The sequence below is a fragment of the Strongylocentrotus purpuratus genome, unplaced genomic scaffold (assembly GCF_000002235.5).
Source record: "Strongylocentrotus purpuratus isolate Spur 01 unplaced genomic scaffold, Spur_5.0 spur5_scaffold_9, whole genome shotgun sequence".
Classification (NCBI taxonomy): domain Eukaryota; kingdom Metazoa; phylum Echinodermata; class Echinoidea; order Camarodonta; family Strongylocentrotidae; genus Strongylocentrotus; species Strongylocentrotus purpuratus.
In genome coordinates, this window is record NW_022145615.1 from 13,940,160 (window position 1) to 13,962,835 (window position 22,676).

Below are 22,676 nucleotides of genomic sequence, written 5' to 3' on the forward strand. Positions count from 1 at the left end.
GACGGCATTAAGTCCATGATAATGAGGATCAATGCCCTACCAAAGGGCACTATCGCATTGAATTGGAAAACGAGGCCACTGCTCTACAACTATACTCAGCATTGGCGCCTCAATGTTATTTTCCCCCTTATTTTTTGTTTGTTGTTGTTGTTGTTTGTTTTTTAAGTTTCGAAGTCGAATGGCTTAATTGAACACCATGAGTGGTCGTGGATTTTGTATTTACAAAGCTGTTTTTCCTCATGGTCCTGATTAAGGACATACAAAAAATAGTAAAACTTTAAAAAAAAATCAAAATAGAACAAACAAATACAGATTCTATATAGTCTTGGCATGGCACTAAAATATTGGCTTTCAGCAAACCTCGATCTAATGCTAGGAGTCCACTGGGCCGGCGCCAGTTGGCGCCAGTTTGCGCCAATGCAATTAACTGTGGCGCCTAGTGTCGCCAATAAGGTGCCTAGTGGCGTGTAGTGGCTCAAACTGCCTCCAAACTGGCTCGTGGTGGCGCGTAACGGCACCAAATTTGAATGTGGCGGCAAGAAAATTTCAAAATGTTTGAAATTTTCGTCGCGCCACTTGCATGGAGCAATCAGCGCCAAGTGTCCGTCAAGTGGCACCAAATGGCGCGAACATATCGCCCTTTGGCGCAAACAATCCGCCTATTGGAATCCACTGGAATGTAATGGTGCGCGCCAAGTTGCGCCAATGAGATTTCGCGCCACATGGCGCCACTTGGCGCCAAGGGGCACCTTGTTTGCGCCACTACGCGAGCCAAACGGCACCCGATTGGTGACTACTTCGCGCCAAATGCCACCTGATTGCCCGCCATTCGGCGCCACTTGCCGCATATAACAGCAGGGCGGCATCGCAGGACTTTCTCACAGTGATGGCGGCAGTTCTCCAAGCTCTAGGGATGAGGTTGTGCTGGGCATCCTCCTGGTCCAACATGCGGACGTCCAGTGCCTGATAGTGCTTCCTGATGAGGTTGTGCAGCATGACGGCAGCTTCAATGAGCAGGCGGACTGTGTCTGGTTCCTGTCTCATCTGGCCAAGGAAGCACTGGAACCGCAGAGCCAGAATACCAAAGGCATTTTCAACCACACGCCTTGCCCTGGACAGCCTGTAGTTGAAGATCTTCTGCTGTTGGTCCATGTTACGACGGCCATAGGGCTTCATCATGTACGTCATCATGGCGAAGGCATCGTCTCCCACGAAGAAGTACGGCATAGGGTGCTCTTTATCATCATGGGGAAGAGGAGCTGGATCTGGGATGCCTAAAGTGCCAGCTTCAATGCACTCCTTCAGTTCACTGTTGTTGTAGATCTGGGCATCAGACTGATGGCCAACCCCACCCACATCGATCCACAGGAACTGGTACTTTGAATCTACCAGAGCCATCAGGACAACCGAGAAGAACTGCTTCTAGTTGAAGTAAAGGCTGCCTGATTTGTTGGGCTTCTGGAGACGGATGTGCTTTCCATCATAGGCTCCCAGACAGTGAGGAAGATTCCATCTGGCTTCAAAATCACCTGCAACCTCAAGCCAGCCTTCATTGGTTGTGGGGAGGGAGATGACTTCTGCAGCATACTCATCCACTACCGCTCTGGCTACATCAGGGACAAACTTCTGGATGGTTTCCTTGCCCACTCGGAAGTTGTAAGACAGCTCGGCATAGGTGGCCCCAGTGGCGAGATGGCGCAGGAAGACGGACAACTTGAGACCAGGGGGAATGGCCTTCCTGATGTGGGTGTCCTTCTTCTGCAAGTGGGGTGTAAGCCTGACCAACAGGTCATCAAACATCTCTGGGGACACCCTGGTGTAGTTCTTGAACTTCCTCCTGTCATTCTCACTCAGCTCTTCCATCAAAGTGTGGTACTGTCCACGTTCGGCCCTCAACTGTGGGTGGAGCATGGGTCTAAACCACCAGTTGTGCTTCCTTTTCTTCTTAGGAGGCTCTTCTTCTTCAGGATTGGCCAGTATAAGTTGATAGGCAGTGGCCACCTCAGCATCTCTCATCATCTTCTGATGGAGCAGCATCATCACTCCAACATTATCAAAAGCCTCAGACATATCAAAATTGTAAATAATTTAGTAGAGATGTTGTTCATACAGCAGCTGAGGAGGGTCTGAACCAGGTAGCCAATGACCGGTATTTATTTAGTCGGCAAGTAGCGCCAAGCGGCGGCAAGTTCAAACCAATTTGGCGACCTTTGGCACAAACTAATCACCAAGTGGCGCAAAGTAGCCGTCTATTGGCGCGAATGGCGCTAACAGGGTGAATTTTTGAATCAAATGGCCGTGTAATGGCGCAAACTGGCGCGAACTGGCGCAACATTTTGGAGCAAGCCGGGTGGCATTTGGCGCACGCCATATGGCACCCAGTTTATTCCACTTGGCGACACATGCCGAGCGGACATTAATTCGGCGCCACAGCGAGCCACTACGCGCCAATCACATAATCTTTGGCGCGAACTGGCACCAACTGGCGCCGGCCCAGTGGACTCCTAGCATAACTCAGTATTGTTTCACTCCAAAGTCTAACCCCAAAAGAAAACGGACAGGTTAGATTTGTAAAGAATCATGGGTAGAGGGCTTGGGGGAGGGACTTGTGGAGGGCTCGGGGTTGCTGTAATCATTGTTTACATGTGGCTCGCTTAAATACATTATAAAGAAAAATCAGGGGATTGAAGAATTAGGGCATGGGGGCTTGAGCTTCTTTAATCCACCCTCCTCGTTTTAGGACCGCTACTGAAATTGGGTTATGATAGCTTACCTATAGGTAACTCGCAATAGAGGGCCGAACATTTCATTAAATCGAATCGCGAGGGGAATTATCCGTGACTGCAAATTCTCAAGCGCTATCCGTAATTATTCACTCCCACCATTACTGATTTAATTGTAAGGATATGTTGATATGAGATTTGTTTTTCATCCATCAGAAACTTGATTGTCGGAACATCACAGTGAAATATAATAAGCTCATCTTGTTCTTGTATTTAGCCAAAGATAGGAGATAGAGCCGGTATGGAATCAGAAGCATAGGTTTCCAGTTTTATGATCCTCATATGGTCTTTTAAAATACCATGCTATTATATCTTCTGAAAATTGAGAAGTAGGCCCTCTCTTTGATTAGGCTATTTAATTGCACCCCGTATATGGGCAATGCCTTTGGGGATGTTTTGTTTGTAGAATTATCTAATTTATATTTTTAATTATTTATTTATTAATTAATGAATATATGTATTTTTTTTTAGTTATTTATTTACTCATGTATTTTCCTATTTATTTACACATTCATTCATTCATTCGTGAATGTATGTATTTATTTATTTATTATTCATTTTTTTATTTATCTATTGAAGATAATTCAGATTTTGCTTCAGCAAATATCATAATAGGTCCATATTATAAGATTAGCGCTAAAATATGTCTTTTGAGCCTCAATACATGCCCTTTCTTTTGAAGATTTGAGCAAGACAATTTCTGAAAAATGATCCATAATAATTTTGCTGTAATTTGCTTACTTTTTTTCCTCAAGATTTGTCAGTGTGCGGGGGTGGGATGGCTGAGAAACAGAAATCCTTTCAAATCAGCTAAATTAATTATACAGGGATTCGTGTTTGAAACTATTGCCCGACTTTAGATGATATCAAAATTCTCGGGGGCTGCAGCCTGCCTCCTACGCATTATTTTTTATTTTGAGACGATAAAACTTCGGAAACTGCGTCTGCGGTGCTTTATAAAATACATCCACTCGCGTCCCCCCGACCTCTACGAGCAATACTAAACATTCACAATGGCGGACGTTTTGGACATTCATGAAGCCGAAGAGGATGAAGAATTCCAGGTCGATGAGGAATCTGATCGTAAGTAATATATTGTCCAGATGTTCCTGGCATCGTTTTGTTGTACAGTAGTTATAATTTTTAAATTTAAAAGCCATTTTAAAGGAAACTTAATACGTAGTTCACGTCGAAACTGAGATGATCGGTCCCATCTATGTGCTTCTGTGTATGTTCACGGACGAGTGAGTGCCATGCTGCCGATTTAGCCTTAAAAAGTTTAAACGTGAAATATAATATTGATATCGCCTAGCCTTAATTGGCACCCATAATCCATAAACAGGAGTGATGTAAACAAAACATAAAAAGCGTTTGTAATCACTCGTAGAACTTGTCAAAGCATAATTTAAGATCGGTCAAGAATTTAACAAAAAATTTAGCATTTCAATTTCATTTTTATTTGATTTTGATTCTGATGCAGTGATGCAGGAGTGATACTGACATGATTACCTAACATGCGATTTTCATTAAAAAAACGCTGACCTCTTAGTCTTAGAGGATCAGTAGGGGCACTGGTCCGAGAATAAGGATCGTTTTCCTAATCGTGGACAGAAGCGTCTTAAAAAATAAGGAATAAAGGATCGTCTGGATTTTCGCAGACTTGGTACTTGGTTGGTTGGTCCTCCCAAATACTTGTCTGAGTTTTAACTGGAGGTGCGGATAGGGTGAATTCATTTGCAGATGGGGGGGGGGGGGGTCATCAGGGCTTTTGTCAGCTCAGGACAATTCTTATTTCCAATACGCACGTTTGCGATGCAAAAAACAGATTCCGCGATGAGGCTCCTTGGTGCATTTCACATTGACTTTGCACTGAGACTTTCACGTTGTGAACGATAAATCATCAGGAAGACGGGCAACCCATAAAAGTAGACGGTGAACTAAGGATATTCTTCACGCGAATCCGTTTTTCGCATTGCCAGCGCGCGGCTTAGGAACCCTACACCTAAGAGTGCCGAGGAAAAAACACCTCTGCGAAAACATGTATGATCCTTATTTTTTAGGATGCAATTTGTCCGCGTTTATGAGGATATCCTCGTTCATGTGGACGATCCTCATTCTTGCCCAGCAAAAGTAGACGGTGAACTAAGGATATTCTTCACGCGAAATCCGTTTTTCGCATTGCCAGCGCGCGGCTTAGGAACCCTACACCGAAGAGTGCCGAGAAAAAAACACCTCTGCGAAAACAAACATACATGCCAACTGTTCAGATTAAAGAGGAACATTCCTCTTTTTGAGAGAAGATAATTATCATTTTAATGCAGGTGTTCCTCTTCCTGTACAAATTTGTCTGTAGTATTGAATAGGAGAGTTAGGATTGTTCCTCTTTTTTTTTAAAATAGCATAATTTGTACAGATTTCTGATTTTCAAATGTTGGCATGTATGAACATGTATGATCCTTATTTTTTAGGATGCAATTTGTCCGCGTTTATGAGGATATCCTCGTTCATGCGGACGATCTTCATTCTTGCCCAGCGCCCCTACTGACGATATACACAGAAATAGCTGTTTTCACATTGCCAATTCAATAGTTGGTTTACATTTGTTTTTGTTTTCATTCTGTGTAATTATCCCTTTTTTTTTTTTTTAATCTTGCAGAAAATATACAGAAGCTGAGGCAAAGTGTCAAGAAGAGGAAAGGGAGAGGATTCGGTGCTGGTGAGTACAATTAACAATCTGTTGGAAATATAGCATCATTTTCTTCAATGCACATTTTTAAATATTGATAATCTAGATTTAAATATTATTTTCTCTGTATAAAAGTGTTATTGTCAAAATATGAAATGTATACCCTTAAGTACAGCTATGTTCTTTGTTAGTTTTAGAATAAAGTAAATTTCATTGAGTTATGTGAAAATATTGTTGAATTTCACATTATTTTTGTGAACGTATCTACAGAAGGAGGAATCCGTACAGCTGATGAGGAGTTCCAGGGTCTAGAGATTGATACCAGTGAATCAGGACCTCAGAGATGTAAGACAAAATTAAAGCTTCAAAATATTGTGACACATGCACAAACAACTCTCTTGTTTATTACAAAATATTTATTAGATAATATTATTAGTATCTGTCTTTCTCTTTAGGAGCGCTACTTAAAATGTTGAATGGACAGCATATTATTTGAGTTGTACGTTTTGTTACAAAATGACATTTTAGTAATTTTATGTGTGGTACTATATCACTATACAAGTCACATTGACATTAACAATTCAGTCAATTCAAATTGCCTATTGCTCATTACAACTTACAAAAATTCATAACTATCTTATTTTTTGTTCAACTTGTTCAACTCTGATTGTTCTGATTTATTTTACATTAGTTTGCTTTTAGGATTAGATTCCCTTTGTGGCCCTTCTAAAAGGTCCCTTTTCCCCTTAATCCCACCCTCTTCCAACACCACTTCCAGTTAATATTCTGTGAGGTGTATTTTGAGGATCATCTACCAAGTACCAATTATCTTGTGTTCATCAGAAAAGCTTTATTAGGGAAGATTGCATTAGATTGATGTTATACTGGCCAAGTTGTCAAGGTTGCTGGTTCCAAACAATTTTGTGCTAAAAAAAAATTGTGGTGATCACCAAAAAGTTAAACACTGAATTTGCCCTGCTCCAGCCCGCTGCATGAATGATTTTGCAGTGAACCTCATGCCCAGGCTCTGTTGTTGGAACCAATTACCTGGGGCCTGTTACTCAAAACCGTCATAAGTCTAAGTTTGTGGACATCCCATAGAAACGTGTGTTAATTCTATAAAAACATAGGATGTCCACAAAGTTAGACTTTTGACAGTTTCGAGTAACAGGCCCTTGAATGATTAGCTAAAATGACATTATTCCTTTGGTATTATATGTTCAAGTTGAGCCTTTTAGAATCCAAAAAATTATGAAGTGTTTTATGTTTGTTTGTATAAATTTGTTATTGTTTATCATTTGTTGTAGCTGTAGAGGGCTGGATTTTATTTGTGACCGGGGTACATGAGGAGGCTACAGAGGAGGATGTAAGAGATAAGTTTGCTGACTATGGAGAGATAAAGAACACACATGTCAACCTAGACAGGAGAACAGGTTACCTCAAGGTTAGTAAGTTATATTCAGTATTGAAACAAGTCACTAATGATGCTCCCCAGGAAGTGGAAAAATGTGCATACATTGTGTTGCGGGTAAGCCTGAATCCAATGACCGGGGTAATAATATGTGCTGCACCTAGAAACAAGGTATTAAACGCATTATAAATGTGAGCTATTAGTATTTCTAATACTGATGGCCTTAGACCAAAAATAAGGTTCAATAGACATGTTTTTAAAGATTAATGAAGAAATGATGGCTGAACACAAGTTTAAGGTAAAACTTCTCACTAAGACTTTGCCAATAACTTTGATGATTATTGTAAGTGTTTGTCCTTTTTTATTTGGAAGATATTGGAGGTTTGGATTTAGGTTATTTTTTTTGTTTTATTGTAGTTTTGTAGCAATTAGTTTCCTCTATGTTTCTTCAGAGAATTGGAAGAAACATGCTCAAACGTTTTTGCTTTCTCTCTTAGAGATGTTCTAGTGAAAAGTACATTTTGCAAATGATATATCTATTTTAACTGAATTTTCTAATATCTGAAGATATTTGGAGTGTTGAGAAAAATATAGGGTTAGACAAGATGTGGAATCATTTACTACCATCAATTTCATCATTGCATGGCTGTTTCATAAAGAATCTAAAACTATATGTTTTGATTATCTAAACTATATCAGTACAATGAGAATGAGAATGAGAAATTATGTATATTCAAAGTGATTTAGAGAGTATCAGTACAGCATTGTAGAGGTGTCTTGATCTAGTGGATATGTTGCTGGACTGTGAATCACGTGGTTCGCTGTTCGAATCCAGCTGCAGCACTATTAAATGTCCTATGGCAAGATATTAATCTACATTTGCCACTCTCCTCTCAGGTTTGTAAATGGGTACCTGGTAGGCAGAAATTCATTAAATGCTTGAGCGCCTTATCATGGTAACTCAGCTAAAGCCTGGGTAATAATATGATTCCAGGGCTCTTAGGGAGAACAGTATTAATTTGATATTGATGAGGATACCCTGGGTAAGCAAAACATACCGTACTATGTATTATTGTTGTTATTATCATTATTATAAATCGCTTTGTTTTAGGGTTATGTTCTGGTGGAGTTTGAAACCTTCAAGGAAGCACAGAAAGCCATGGATGCATTGAATGGTGAAGATATCTTGGGACAGACAATCAACGTTGACTGGGCCTTTGTCAGAGGACCACACGAAACCGGATCATCAAAGAAAAGGTATGTCCCTTGACGCATCGTGGTTCTTCTTATCTGTGGCTATGTACAGGTCTCAAGAAAATTGCTACATTTTCTTTAAAAGGGGTTGATAGTTGTAGAGTATAATATGCAACATGAAAAGATTGTAAATTGATTCCTAGTTTGACGAAATCAAAATTCCTGGAAGAGACACAAAAATATTGAAGGCATCTATCTCTCAATACATGTGGAACAATATAAGAACATGTTCAAGAATTTGTTTTCTACCAGAACAAAGATTATAAGCAGTCTCTTACATTATTTCTTCATTATCTCTAGAGTCGATAAAATAGGGTATGAAAAATGGCTGTTAGATTATTTTAACTAGTAGTGATTGTTTAATTGTCCAGATATTGTATTGTTTCTCTTAGACTGAACAATAAACCATTGATAACTATTTTGTTCACTTCTCTAATATAATCAAATGTTTCTGTTATTTCCGTCTCTTTGTAAACAGAAGTGGGAGAAGGCGCTAACATCTGTAATGAAGCATAGGAGGAGCTCTTGGAAATTCTTGTGAACCCCTTAACTTGTTTACCTGATGTAAAGAAACAAGTCATTACATCAGCGTTTTTGTAAATGGTTGTGAGCAATCAAAATTTAGTCAAATTCTTTGACAGTTCTAAACATGGTTCTTCTAATAGATTAGAGCAAGTCCAAGATATTCTGGTCATCTACTCCACATGAATCAAGAAAATGAACACAAACTCACATTGCAAGCGTTGTTTTGTTATTTGGCCTGATTCAAGCCCCACTAGGGCTGCTGTAGTAAACAAAAATTGAAGATCTTTGTTAAACATGAGGGACCAATTACTATAGACTTGTTCAAAAGAGTTTAATTACATAATGATCACAAAACACTCACCAACTTATTTATAAAACTGTGTTTCAGTTAACATTGGCACAAGTTCAAAGGACATTTGAATATTTAAAATCAGTCATCCTTAACTTCACTTTCAAGCTTTTAAAAGGAGAGGGAAACCATATGATCCGAGATTCGTTCAGTGGTAATCTTCAATCTTGAGAGATTTAATGAGCATGTATGAGTGAAGTTACGATTAACTGCTACAAATCTCATTCATGCCACAGTCCCAGGTAAAAATGTACAAATATGTCCTATAATGATGTAGACAAACAAGATATATATTCAAAAGCTGTCATATTTTGACCAGATCTGTAGTTTTGAAAATTTTGAATTCCTAAATAACATCTGTTATTTGGAATACATGTCATGTTACCTGTATATAGCTGTATGCTTAGTTAAGTATGTCACAATAATTAGGTTTGCCTTGTGTACATAATTGTTAAGTTTTTTTAAATTCCACTATAGGTTGTATTTTGTTGACTCTCTCATTTTTCATGTTATGTTTTATTCAGGTTAATTATGTTGTTCATGTACTGTAAGTATCAACATTACTAGAAATATGGGTCTGAACAGTTAATGCCTGTGCACAACTTTGAAATCATGACCACCTTGTTTATAACAACAATTTTCCAAATTTGCCTCAGATAAGTTAACTTCAGCACCCACAAAAAACTATTGTCCTGAAAATTTTCATCAATACATATTTTTGAAGCAACATGTACAAACTTTTGTATCTTTTTTATGAGATACAAATTTTGTAATGAAGGGATGATGACCGTTGGGGGACAGTGGCCTTATAACTGGGAGTATCCCATGTTTGAACAAAAAAGGGCCCTTTGGTATTAAGACGTTCTTCCTCTTCTTTACCTGGGATAGGACCTAGCAGTCAATGTCGGTCCACCGGTTGCCTATTTGAAGCAGTAACGTTTGTTTTCTTAGCTGTCATGTGCAATAAGAATCAGCATCAAGGGCACTAAGTTAACTATTCTGGCCATATATGACTTTCCTGGCCATATATGACTTTCCTGTTTGAAAATTGTACAAGTCAATTTGTGAAACATATTCAAACATTTTAATATATTTAGACATTTTTTCCAAACTCTACTGTTGATAGTTGGGATGGATATTGGCCCAAACTCAGTTGAATTCATTTCATTCCTGTTCAGTATTTCAAGGGACTTTAACTGAAGGGTAACATTGATGAAGACAAAAAGTGAAATGCAAACAAAGTGCACATTTCGGTTTGCAATGTTTATGAAGTAAGGTGTTCAAACTATTTTATGTATTACATTCAAAGTAAGAAATAAAAGCAACAAACAATTCCTTTTTTTTGGAAAGTAGAAGTGTTGAACATGTTTTTTTATGCCCTTTTGAGTTTTTACATTCATTATTTCATTTCAGTGTGTGTTACTGAGAGAGAGATTGTTAGTGAAGTTAGTGTACATGATATGTGACATATGCAAGATGCTGGTCTAAATTCTTACAGAATTTCATGTGTATGGGTGATAATTTACAGGAAACAAAAAGTAGGCAAAGAACAGGAATACATGTATTGTCATTGAAGGGTCCAATTTTCAGACTATATTTTCTTGAAACTCAAAATACCTCTTGCATCAAATAACTTATTGATTTTGATACAAAATAGTTGGACCCCTCCCTTCTCCCCAATAAATTTTTCAAAATTACAATAATTCTGACCTGAAGATGATAGGAGCTCTGTAAGGTGAAATATATACTATGCAGAGTCTAGAAAAAGAGAACATTGAAAAAGAGGAATGAGTGAGAGAGAGAGAGAGAGAGAGGAGAAGAAAAAAAGGGGAGAGAAAGAGAGGAGGATACCATTTGGTTTGTGGATGTTTTAGTAACGAGAGAGAAGGGGATGAAGAGTGAAATTCAAAGAGATGTGAAAGCAAGTTAATAATGTTCAATTTGTGTATTCTTGTTGACTGTAATACAAAAATTAAATTTTGTAATGGAATATATCACCATTAATCTTGTTGATCAACATCCATGTAATTTATTTAGGGCATCTGGCCGAGGAATAAATGAATGCAAGATTTCTCCCTTTGTATTTACTACTACAGTGCACCAAGGCATATTGTTCATTGATGGAACTATGATGATGATAAAAGTATTCAAATTGATGAAAATCAGAAGGAAAAAAAAATCTACTTCCAAAATGTATACCATTTACTTCTTCAAATCTCTTTCTGTTCGTCTCATTCACTATACTCTCACTCAACCTGCACCTAACCCATTGTCTTTCTCTCTCTCTCTCTTTCTCCCCACCTTCTTCAGCCCAAGCCCCCTCCCACCTCTGTATTCGCCCATTTTCTATTACAGTTATTTTTCTCAGTCTTCTTGTTTCTTTTCTAAATGTTTTGCTTTAAGGCTTTAAGCAGCAAACTGTCCTTTTCTTCACTCTATTTCAAATATATATTCTTCCTTCCTATTTCTCCCTCACTCTCCTCTTTTCTTTCAAACTTTCAAACAAATAAAATCAAAATTCTCTGACTGTTTTTGTCCAAAGCACATTTTATTCTGTATTTATAACTGGTACAAAATTTAAACTTTCTTAGTTAAGTTTCTTTTATGAAATAAAAATAGAGACTCATCTTAAAACATAATGACAAATAAACCGATATATACAAAATAATCTGTTAAACAATTTTTGACATAGAAGAAGTGTCAAAACATAATGACAAATAATCTGATAAACAATTTTTGACATAGATGAAGTGTCAACCATATGCAGAAATTAACATAAAAGTTGCTTCGATAAACTAAAGTAAGGACTCATCTTAAAATATTATGACATATATATATATAAAATAGTCTAGCATACAAGTTGTGTTTCAGTTCAGTTGCTTTAAAGAAATAAAAATATAGACTCATCTTAACATACTATGACATATACTTTGATATATAAAAAATAATCTTATAAACAATCCATGACATAGATAAAGTGTCAACCATATGCAGAAATTAGCTTTGATTTGCTTTGATAAAATAAAAATAGGGACTCATCTTAAAACATAATGACATATACTTAAAATAATCTAACATACAAGTTGTGACATAAATGAAGTGTCAGCCATATGAAGACATCAGAACAAAATAACTGAACAATTTTTTTGTTGAATAACATGTCCTATGTAATATCTTCCTCATGGCTTTCTATACAACACATACACGAGCTTGACTCTTTAAAGGTCTCATGATACATGAAATAGGGTGATTTGAATGAAACTCTCTAATGCTCCTGTGTGAAAAGTATGCATTTCCTTGTACTGGTATAATTGACCTCAGGACCATCCAATATCATATAATCAATTTGCTCTAAATATGTGTATCATCACCTTTTCTGTTGCTAGATTCTAGGGCAGTTATTCCCCATTTTTTAGTTAACTATTTGTTCTCATCGAAGGGCACTCTCTAATGTTCCTGTGTGAAAAGTATGCATTTCCTTCTATAATTGATGTAGCAGGGCAAAAGAGCGTAACTCGAAATTTTGGCATTTTTGATAAGAACATTTCCTGAGTAAGTTCAATATGCTCTTTCCAAAAGCAAAACAGGGACCAGACACATGTCGTCTTCTATGCAGATAACTGTTCAAGCCAAAATAAAAACTGGCTCTTGTTCTCAGCATTTTCATGAGTCATTAATGATTCAACAACAGCCACTGAAGTCATCACAATGAACTATCTGGAACCCGGCTACACCTTTATGGCTGCAGATTCCACCCATGCTGCAATACAGAATAAACTCAACAGGCAAGCGGCTGTGTATGACTTTGAGGACCTCACACGTCTAGTTGCAACTTCACGTCGGAACATCAAATGTACCACTCTCAGTCACACCGACGTGCGTGTGTATGAGAATAATGCGAAGAAGGTTGCTACAACATTGAGACAACTCAAAGTCGTAGAGTTCAGGAGGGGCTCTACAAGTATGTTCACAAAGCGCTCTTTCTCGGATAACTTCCGGGAAGAGAAGTTCTTGAAAAAGAAGGAGGAAGCTGTCATCATAGCCTTAACCGCTGAAGGCAAGAGCACAACGGACACCATCATCAAAATGGAACAGCAAAGGGGTGTATCATCTCTGAAGAAGAAGGAGATTCTCAAGTTGATGTCTGTAGCGCCTGTGCACAAGAAGGTGTTTGAACGATAATTCTGAAGACTTGGAAACACATACCGAGTATTAACCTGCACGTCATTGGCCAACACCGTAATATTTGCTAAAACAAGTCGTACTATTTATCTCCCGCTCTCCTCTTGTAGCTACGTGTCTTTCTTTAATGCAATAACCTTACTTGCCTCAGCCGACGGAGCTACGAGGGTGGGTCCATATTTCTAACATGATTAACATATAGCGCCAATTTTCTTGATGTGATTCATTGGCAAAGAAGAGCAATTATTAATATTATTCCTAAAAAAGCCAGGATCTTCTATTTCTAAAAAAATTGGAGACCGATTTCTATTTTAAATACAGATTTTTTAATAAAAGACAAAGGAGACGCTCCTGTTGAAGCATGTGATGCAGTCATTAAGCTTTTTAAACCTCGGCTGCATTCTCTAAAACTTAAGAAAAATTCACATTTCCTTTACGGATTTGCTGAGTTCGAAAAGGAAATAATTTATTGCCCAATAAAAATATATTTTAAATACAGATTATAAATGATTTACTAAGAGTCTTGCAACAAGATTAAGAAAAGTGTTAGATGAGAATATTAGCTCTGATCTAGCGACCTGTGTCGGAATTTGTCGACGGCCTTTATTATGGAGGCACAAAGATGTTTCGTGGAGAGGTAGAAATCAACGGAAGTTTGTTCGGCCGTCGGTGTAAATACCATAGAGAAGACAAAAGAGGAGGTTCGAAAGTTTGGATCCTAGGAATGGAGGAGAGGGCCACAAAGCGCATCATCCTCTACCCAGTAGATAAGAGAGATGAGGCTACCCTCATTCCTCTCATCAAGAGGCACGTAGAGAAAGGCACCATGATATACACAGACGGATGGATAGCCTATTCAACATTGAATAAGAGGGGTTATCCACATTTCTCTGTGGAGCACAGAGACACACAGAAAGCTAGCGGTGGGGAAGGAGAAGATGATAGTGCACACAAATGCAATAGAGGGTAGCGGGAAAAAGTTCTGAAAGAGATGAACCTGAAATTTCATAATTTGAAGAAAGATCAGTGTGGGATTTGCGAGTCGTACGACCATGGAACACCAAAGCAAAGGGAAGACCTAGAAGATCGATATCAAGCTCATATCAAAGATAAAGTAATATGAGAAATTAAAACTTATGCAAAGGAGGGTGCCGGTCGAGAAAAGACTTTCAATGCAGCTGTGTTTGATCTACAGCAAGTGATCTACTGCCAAAATCTTCACGCTCTGAGCTGTTTTACAAACGAAGGCTTGCTAATTATAATTTCACAATGTATGAAGATGAGATCTGCTCCTTGTCACATGAAGGGCAGACAAAGAGAGGGTCCTGTGAAATTGCATTGTGCCTTCACCACAACTTGAACAAGCTGGTTGAAAGTGCCATTACGGAAGCAAAGTTGTTTGCCATGCCGTTGGCTGTCCCGGACAAAACAAAAACTCTATCCTTCCAGCTATGATGCGAGCTTTTATCGAGAAGGCAAGATCTGTCCAAACTATCAGGCTGCACTTCTTTGAAGTTGGACATGGCCAGTCAGAGGGTGATGCCATGCATAGCGTTATTGAAAGAACTATGCGGCAAGTTGGGGAGATCATATTGCCAGCCCAGTTGACAAGTATCTGTCGGATGGCTAGAATTCACCCTCGCCCATACAAGGTAAATCCTGTTAAGACAAGGGATGTTAACGACTGGAAGTCATACAGTCAGGAGAAAAGAATTCTTCGGACTCAATCAACCGAAGGATATCAGACTATTGATTGGACTCTGCGGCAAGCTGGAGAGATCATATTGCGGGGATACCGATTGCCCACACCTGCTAACGAAAGGAGACAAAGTCAATGATTTTTCACCCAAAATGCGCCTCGAAATGTCTTCAGGAAATAAAAGCGAATTCCAACTCTAAAGAACAATTACGTGTACATCGTGAGATGTTGCTCTGCTATTTTCCTTGTTAGAACCTACTTTTATTGTGTACGAGACATGTTATACTGTGACTGTAATACTCCACTGGATGTCTGGGGAAATATTCAATTGATTCTTCTGACTTTTATACTGCGAATTCGTTGTTTCTTGCCTTGATCTACCAGCTTTTTTAAAACTGCTTATGGAGTTATACCTTTTCTTCCATCCACAGGTCTGTACGTTCGCAATTTATAGCGACGATAAGTATTTACCACAGTAACCCTCTTCATTCTGCGTATAAGCTGCCTGTTGTTTCGAAGTAACTCACTTTGATGTGCGCGATATATTGGTCTTCATCCGTGAATGGGTTTTTCAATCTTCCCTCCATCGATGCACCATTCAATCTGGACTGGATTACAAACGCACTTTGGTGGATTGGGCCAATTTCCTTTGCGACCTGTGTCGGAATTTGTAGACGGCCTTTATTATGGAGGCACAAAAATGTTTCGTGGAGAGGTGGAAATCAACGGAAGTTTGTTCGGCTGTCGGTGTAAATATCATTGAGGGGACCCAAGAGGGGGTTCAAAAGTGTGGATCTTAGGAATGGTGGAGAGGGCCACAAAACGCATCATCCTCTACCCAGTCGACAAGAGAGATGAGGCTTCCCTCATTCCTCTCATCGAGAGGCACGCGAAGAAAGATACGATATACACCGACGGGTGGAGAGCCTATTCCACTTTGAATGAGAGGGGTTATCCACATTTCTCTGTGGAGCACAGACAGAGACACACAGAGAGCTAGCGACGGGGGAGGAGAAGATAGTGCACACAAACACAATACAGGGTAAATCTTAAAGAAACAAATGGAAACCATGGAACTCAAAAGCAAAGGGAAGACCTAGAAGATCGATATCAAGCTCATATTAAAGAGAAGAAAGCAGTACGAGAGATGAAATCTAATGTAAAGGAGCGTGCCGGTCGAGAGAAGACTCTTAATGCAGCCGTGTTTGATCTACATCAGGTTAGCTACCAAAATCTTCACGTTCTGGGCTGCTTTTAATACAAACGACAGCTTGCTATTCATAATTTCACAATGTATGATTCAGGCACCAAAGATGGGATCTGCTACTTGTTACATGAAGGGCAAACAAAGCGAGAGTCCTGTGAAATTGCATCGCGCCTTCACCAGTACCTGAGCAAGCTGGATAAAAGGGGCATTACGGAAGAAAACTTGTTTCCCATACCGATGGCTGTCCCGGACAAAACGAAAACTCTTTCCTTCCAGCTATGACGCAAGCATTCATAGAGAAGGCGAGATCTGTCCAAGCTATCACGCTACACTTCTTTGAAGTCGGACACGGGCAGTCAGAAGGTGATGCGATGCATAGCCTCATTGAAAGAACTATGCGGCAAGTTGGGGAAATCATATTGCCAGCCCAGTTGACAAGTATCTGTCGGATGGCTAGAATTCACCCTCGCCCATACAAGGTGAAACCTGTTAAGACAGGGGACCGAGAGTCATACAGTCAGAAGAGAGGAATTCTTCAGATTCAAATGTGCTATAAATTTCTAATTTTATTTTTCAAGTAATTCTCTCTCTTGAAAAGAAGAAAAGAAAATGTCCACGTTTTAAATACAATCTCAATCAGGGTACTATTGGATAATTCGTTTTTCTGATTCTGTCACGACACAGAAAAGTCCAAAATTCCTTTGTCATTTCTTAATTAAAAACAAAAAATTAAAATCACGAAGCAAAAAACGTGTTGCGGTTTCGTTTCTGGTGTTAAAAAAAACAAATCAGAAATCAGAGAACACAGAATAGAAAAAAACTCTTTCTGATTTATAATTTGTGTTTTTTACCACCAGAAACAAAATCACAGATCGCAAACGCGGTCTCGGCTCTCTGATTTCTAATTTCGTTTTCATTTCACGAATATTAAAGAGCGCCCTCTACGTTTTAAGAAACGGCGGGTACGTACGTACACGTATTTTCTCGCGAAGAAGGTATACTTTTACATGCACATACGTACAGTACGTAGATATGATAGATATTTTTTAGTCGAAGATATATTATTGGTCGCAGCTAGCTAGCTTGTTATAGTTGACCATAATGGCACTTGAACTACATCTGCAAGATATTCAGAGGTGGGTCAGTGAAGGGCTGAGCTACAAGGATATCAGCAACAAATTGAGGATAGAGAAAGGTGTAATCAGGGGCTCATCGGTAGCAAACGTTAAAAAGGTATGCTTGCAGGCTGAAATAAACCCTGGGCAGGAGCGCCAAAGTGGAGCTGAGGTCACACGTGCAGTTGCAGAGGCCGTGAACGAGGTAAATAAATATTAAAAAAGAGATTTTTTATTTCGAAAATGGAATACTGTTGTAAACTTATACGCTGTATGGGCATGATGGCAATCCCGGGCATTCACGTCGAATAGGGGACCGGCAAAAATAACACGAGAAGGGATAGGGTTACGGCCACGGCCGCCGACTAGGGTTAGGGTAGGGTAGGGTGGAGTGTAACGAAATCAGGGGGCAAGAGAATTGTCGCGAAGATCAGTTTGTACAACGTGCGCATAAAATTAAAAAACCACATGCTGGCATGCCGACGTAGAGGGCGCTCTTTAATATTCGTGAGATGAAAACAAAATCAGAAATCAGAGAGCCGAGATCGCAATGCGATTTGTGATTCTTGAACAAGAAACAAAATCACGAAGCAAAAAACGTGTTGCGATTTCCTTTTCTGTGGTGCGAATCAGTATTCAGAAATCAGAAAGAGTTTTTCTAGTTTTAGTTTTCTGATTTCTGATTCGTGTTTTTCACCACCAGAAACGAAATAGCAACACGTTTTTTGCTTCTTGATTTAAATTTTTTGTTTTTAAATAAGAAATGACAAAGGAATTTTGGACTTTTCTGTGTCGTGACAGAATCAGAAAAACGAATTATCCAATAGTACCCTGATTAATCTCCCGTTTGAAGATTTGCTTGTTCAGGAAATCTGATTCTTCTTTCTTGTTTCTATTCGAGTAAATTATTTAGGTATGCTGACTACAGACAGCTGACAGTACAAATCTTTTGCGACGTTGGGGGAGAAGAACTGTGCCAAGTGGAGGCCCTCTTCGTTCTGCAGGATGGAGGGGAAAGCCTGCATACTAGAGTTGCAGGTTTTAGAGAGATGTTGTTCAGGATCTGTGGAGTAGCTACTCAAGCAGAGCCACCAAAGCCCCCATTGAAAGTCAGTGCTCAGTGGAGGCGGATGTGTGCAGCTTCCGTTGGGAAATCAACAGAAAGAAACGTTACCACAGCATTCTCTAAATCACAGGGGTTGATAGTGAGGAGAGCATGCAGGGTTGGGCATTATTAGACGCTACAAAGACAGTAGTCAACAATTTGTACTTCAGGTGTATTGAAATTCCTGCTTTTTGTTATCCTTATAGGAATGGACTTCAAGAAATCTTTGCCATGATCATTCCTGAAATTGGTGAAGGCAGCAAAAGTCTAGAGCGTAAGCCACACCAGGCATAGCCTATTTGATATGCGTTGGACTTTAAGGCGTACTAATCGCGTTATGGATAACAATTACAGGATAACAATTTCTGCTTTGGTATTTGGTCAAAGGGGATACAAATTTCCAGTTTGGGGAATTTGGTCAAAGGGGATAACAATTTCTGGTTTGGCATTCGGTCAAAGGGGAAAATCCTGCTGTATGCGCTGGTATACGCATTTAGGGGTATTTTTCTAGCCCTCAGGGCCAGACTGGGGGTAAAAAAAAGGGGGTAAAAATTGGCCATTGGCGAGACTACGAACACCTCATACCAATTACCATGCCTTCAACTAGAAATCAAGAGATTTATCTTTTATGGAAAGACATACAGGAAATTATTTGGGATGCTAGGCGGCCAGTGCTAATTCAAAGACATTTTTATAGTAAAAAACCTGAAGCATTGGTCACTGCATTTGAGTGTTTATGAATGGATTGAATCCACTCCTATTTATGGAATTGACGAATTTGTAGGGACAGAGCTAGTGTTCGGCACTTTGAAGCCCTCTTCAGACTTTTTGAAGGTTGGAGAAATTACAGACTTTATGCTTGGAACAATTCTACAGGACGGTGAGAACATTTAGATGGGCGACCTCGGTATTACTAATAGTAAGGTAAGTGCATTAAACTTAACACCCCCGTAATATAATAGATATGTCTAGATCTAGCTGTAGGCTCAATCTTTAAATGACCAATGAAATTTGCGTAATTTCATATATGCAAATTAAATGTCAATGATGAAAAATTTCCTCCAATCAGCTTTTGACAGCCAACAGGTAGGTCAGCTAATATTACAACACATGGCCTTGAAGTGAATTATTCGTGATCCGGCACCCCACAGTCACTAGACCTCACATTCTCTACCCAACATGTCGTGGAGTAGGAAGCTGCACGATCCGGCTACGGGGGATTTTTCGCATTGGCGAATTCCTTTTGAATTCTTTCGACTACTAGATAGAGAGGACGCAAAGCTGTACAAGTGGCTCGCACATAACCGCCTCATCGCTTCGGCAATGAACTGCGAAGTATGCACACGACCTTGCAAAAGTGTTGCAAACAGTTCCAAGAAAGGTGGCAGGATATGGAGATGCAAGGGGTCCGTCACTTGGAGGCATGAAAAGACGTACTCGGTTCACAAACATTCCATTTTCGAAGGGACACACTTTGATGTACGCGAGATATTAGTCTTTATCCGTGAATGGGTTTTGCAATCTTCCCTCCAACGATGCGCCATTCAATCTGGACTCGACTACAAGCGCACTTCAGTGGATTGGGCCAATTTCCTTCGCGACCTGTGTCGGAATTTGTTGACGGCCTTTATTATTGAGGCACAGAGATGTTAATACCATAGAGGAGACCCAAGAGGAGGTTCGAAAGTGTGGATCCAAGGAATGGTGGAGAGGGCCACAAAACGCATCATCCTCTACCCAGTAGATAAGAGAGATGAGGCTACCCTCATTCCTCTTATCAAGAGGCACGTAGAGAAAGGCACCACGATATACACCGACGGATGGAGTGCCTATTCCTCATTGAATGAGCGGGGTTATCGACATTTCTCTGTGGAGCACAGACAGAGACACAGAGAGCTAGTGACAGGGGGAGGAGAACATAGTGCACACAAATGCAAAAGAGGGTAGCTGGAAGAAAAACTGAAAGAAATGAACCCCAGATTCCATAATTTGAAGAAAGATCAGTGTGGGATTTGCGAGTCGTACGACAATGGAACACCAAAGCAAAGAGAAGACCTAGAAGAACAATATCAAGCTCATATTAAAAAGAAAGCAATTAGAGAAATTACATCTAATGTAAAGGAGCGTGCCAGTCGAGAGAAGACTTTCAATGCAGCGTGTTTGATCTACAGCAGGTGATGTACCTGCCAAAACCTTCACGTTCTGAGCTGTTTTACAAACAACGACTTGCTAATTATAATTTCACAATGTATGATTCAGGTACCAAAGATGGGATCTGCTACTTGTTACATGAGGGGCAGACAAAGCGAGATTCCTCTGAAATTGCATCGCGCCTTCACCAGTACCTGAGCAAGCTGGATGAAAGAGGCATTACGGAAGAAAACTTGTTTCCCATACCGATGGCTGTCCCGGACAAAACAAAAACTCTATCCTTCCAGCTATGATGCAAGCATTCATAGAGAAGGCAAGATCTGTCCAAGCTATCACGCTACACTTCTTTGAAGTCGGACATGGCCAGTCAGAAGGTGATGCGATGCATAGCGTCATTGAAAGAACTCTGCGGCAAGTTGGGGAAATCATATTGCCAGCCCAGTATCTGTCGGATGGCTAGAATTCACCCTCGCCTATACAAGGTGAAACCTGTTAAGAAAGGGGATGTTAACGACTGGAAGTCATACAGTCAGGAGAGAAGAATTCTTCGGATTCAAATGTGCTATAAATTTCTAATTATATTTTTCAAGTTATTCTCTCTCTTGAAAAGAAGCAAAGAAAAGGTCCACGTTTTAAATACAATCTCCCATGTGAAGATTTGCTTGTTCAAGAAATCTGATTCTTCTTTCCTGTTTCTATTTGAATAAATTATTTAGGTATGCTGACTACAGACAGCTGGCAGTACAAATCTTTTGCGACGTTGGGGGAGAAGAACTGTGCCAAGTGGAGGCCCTCTTCGTTCTGCAGGATGGAGGGGAAAGCCTGCATACTAGAGTTGCAGGTTTTAGAGAGATGTTGTTCAGGATCTGTTGAGTAGCTACTCAAGCAGAGCCACCAAAGCCCCCATTGAAAGTCAGTGCTCAGTGGAGGCGGATGTGTGCAGCTTCCGTTGGGAAATCAAAAGAAAGAAATGTTACCACAGCATTCTCTAAATCACAGGGGTTGATAGTGAGGAGAGCATGCAGGGGTGGGCATTATTAGACGCTACAAAGACAGTAGTCAACAATTTGTACTTCAGGTGTATTGAAATTCCTGCTTTTTGTTATCCTTATAGGAATGGACTTCAAGAAATCTTTGCCATGATCATTCCTGAAATTGGTGAAGGCAGCAAAAGTCTAGAGCGTAAGCCACACCAGGCATAGCCTATTAGATATGCGTTGGACTTTATGGCAAGCGTACTAATCGCGTTATGGATAACAATTACAGGATAACAATTTCTGCTTTGGTATTCGGTCAAAGGGGATACAAATTTCCAGTTTGGGGAATTTGGTCAAAGGGGATAACAATTTCTGGTTTGGCATTTGGTCAAAGGGGAAAATCCTGCTGTATGCGCTGGTATACGCGTTTAGGGGTATTTTTCTAGCCCTCAGGGCCAGACGGGGGTAAAAAAAGGGGGTAAAAATTTGCCATTGGCGAGACTACGAACACCTCATACCAATTACCATGCCTTCAACTAGAAATCAAGAGATTTATCTTTTATGGAAAGACATACAGGACATTATTTGGGATGCTAGGCGGCCAGTGCTTATTCAAAGACATTTTTATAGTAAAAACCTGAAGCATTGGTCACTGCATTTGAGTGTTTATGAATGGATTGAATCCACTCCTATTTATGGAATTGACGAATTTGTAGGGACAGAGCTAGTGTTCGGCACTTTGAAGCCCTCTTTAGACTTTTTGAAGGTTGGAGAAATTACGGACTTTATGCTTGGAACAATTCTACAGGACGGTGAGAACATTTAGATGGGCGACCTCGGTATTACTAATAGTAAGGTAAGTGCATTAAACTTAACACCCCCGTAATATAATAGATATGTCTAGATCTAGCTGTAGGCTCAATCTTTAAATGACCAATGAGCCATGCGTAATTTCATATATGCAAATTAAATGTCAATGATGAAAACTTTCCTCCAATCAACTTTTGACAGCCAACAGGTAGGTCAGCTAATTTTACAACACATGGCCTTGAAGTGAATTATTCGTGATTCGGCACCCCACAGTCACTAGACCTCACATTCTCTACCCAACATGTCGTGGAGTAGGAAGCTGCACGATCCGACTACGGGGGATTTTTCGCATTGGCAAATTCCTTTTGAATTCTTTCGACTACTAGATAGAGAGGACGCAAAGCTGTACAAGTGGCTCGTAC

At 39.7% G+C, this 22,676-nt stretch overlaps 1 protein-coding gene across 1 annotated transcript; it reads left to right on the forward strand.

Moving 5' to 3' along the window:
• The first annotated feature begins 3,734 nt into the window (after nucleotides 1-3,734).
• Nucleotides 3,735-10,360, forward strand: LOC115920634 (RNA-binding protein 8A-like). Its single transcript, XM_030976899.1, has 6 exons — nucleotides 3,735-3,866; nucleotides 5,440-5,499; nucleotides 5,740-5,814; nucleotides 6,777-6,913; nucleotides 7,992-8,137; nucleotides 8,613-10,360. The coding sequence occupies exons 1-6, from the start codon at nucleotides 3,797-3,799 to the stop codon at nucleotides 8,629-8,631; spliced, it is 507 nt and encodes a 168-aa protein (XP_030832759.1). The 5' UTR covers nucleotides 3,735-3,796; the 3' UTR covers nucleotides 8,632-10,360.
• The last annotated feature ends 12,316 nt before the right edge of the window (nucleotides 10,361-22,676 follow it).

Bases quoted from the DNA above. Each gene is read 5' to 3' on its own strand.
- LOC115920634 (XM_030976899.1), top strand. From the start codon at position 3,797: ATGGCGGACGTTTTGGACATTCATGAAGCCGAAGAGGATGAAGAATTC. The intron at 5,815-6,776 runs GTAAGACAAAAT...CATTTGTTGTAG, and splicing joins TGAATCAGGACCTCAGAGAT to CTGTAGAGGGCTGGATTTTA. The intron at 6,914-7,991 runs GTTAGTAAGTTA...GCTTTGTTTTAG, and splicing joins GGAGAACAGGTTACCTCAAG to GGTTATGTTCTGGTGGAGTT.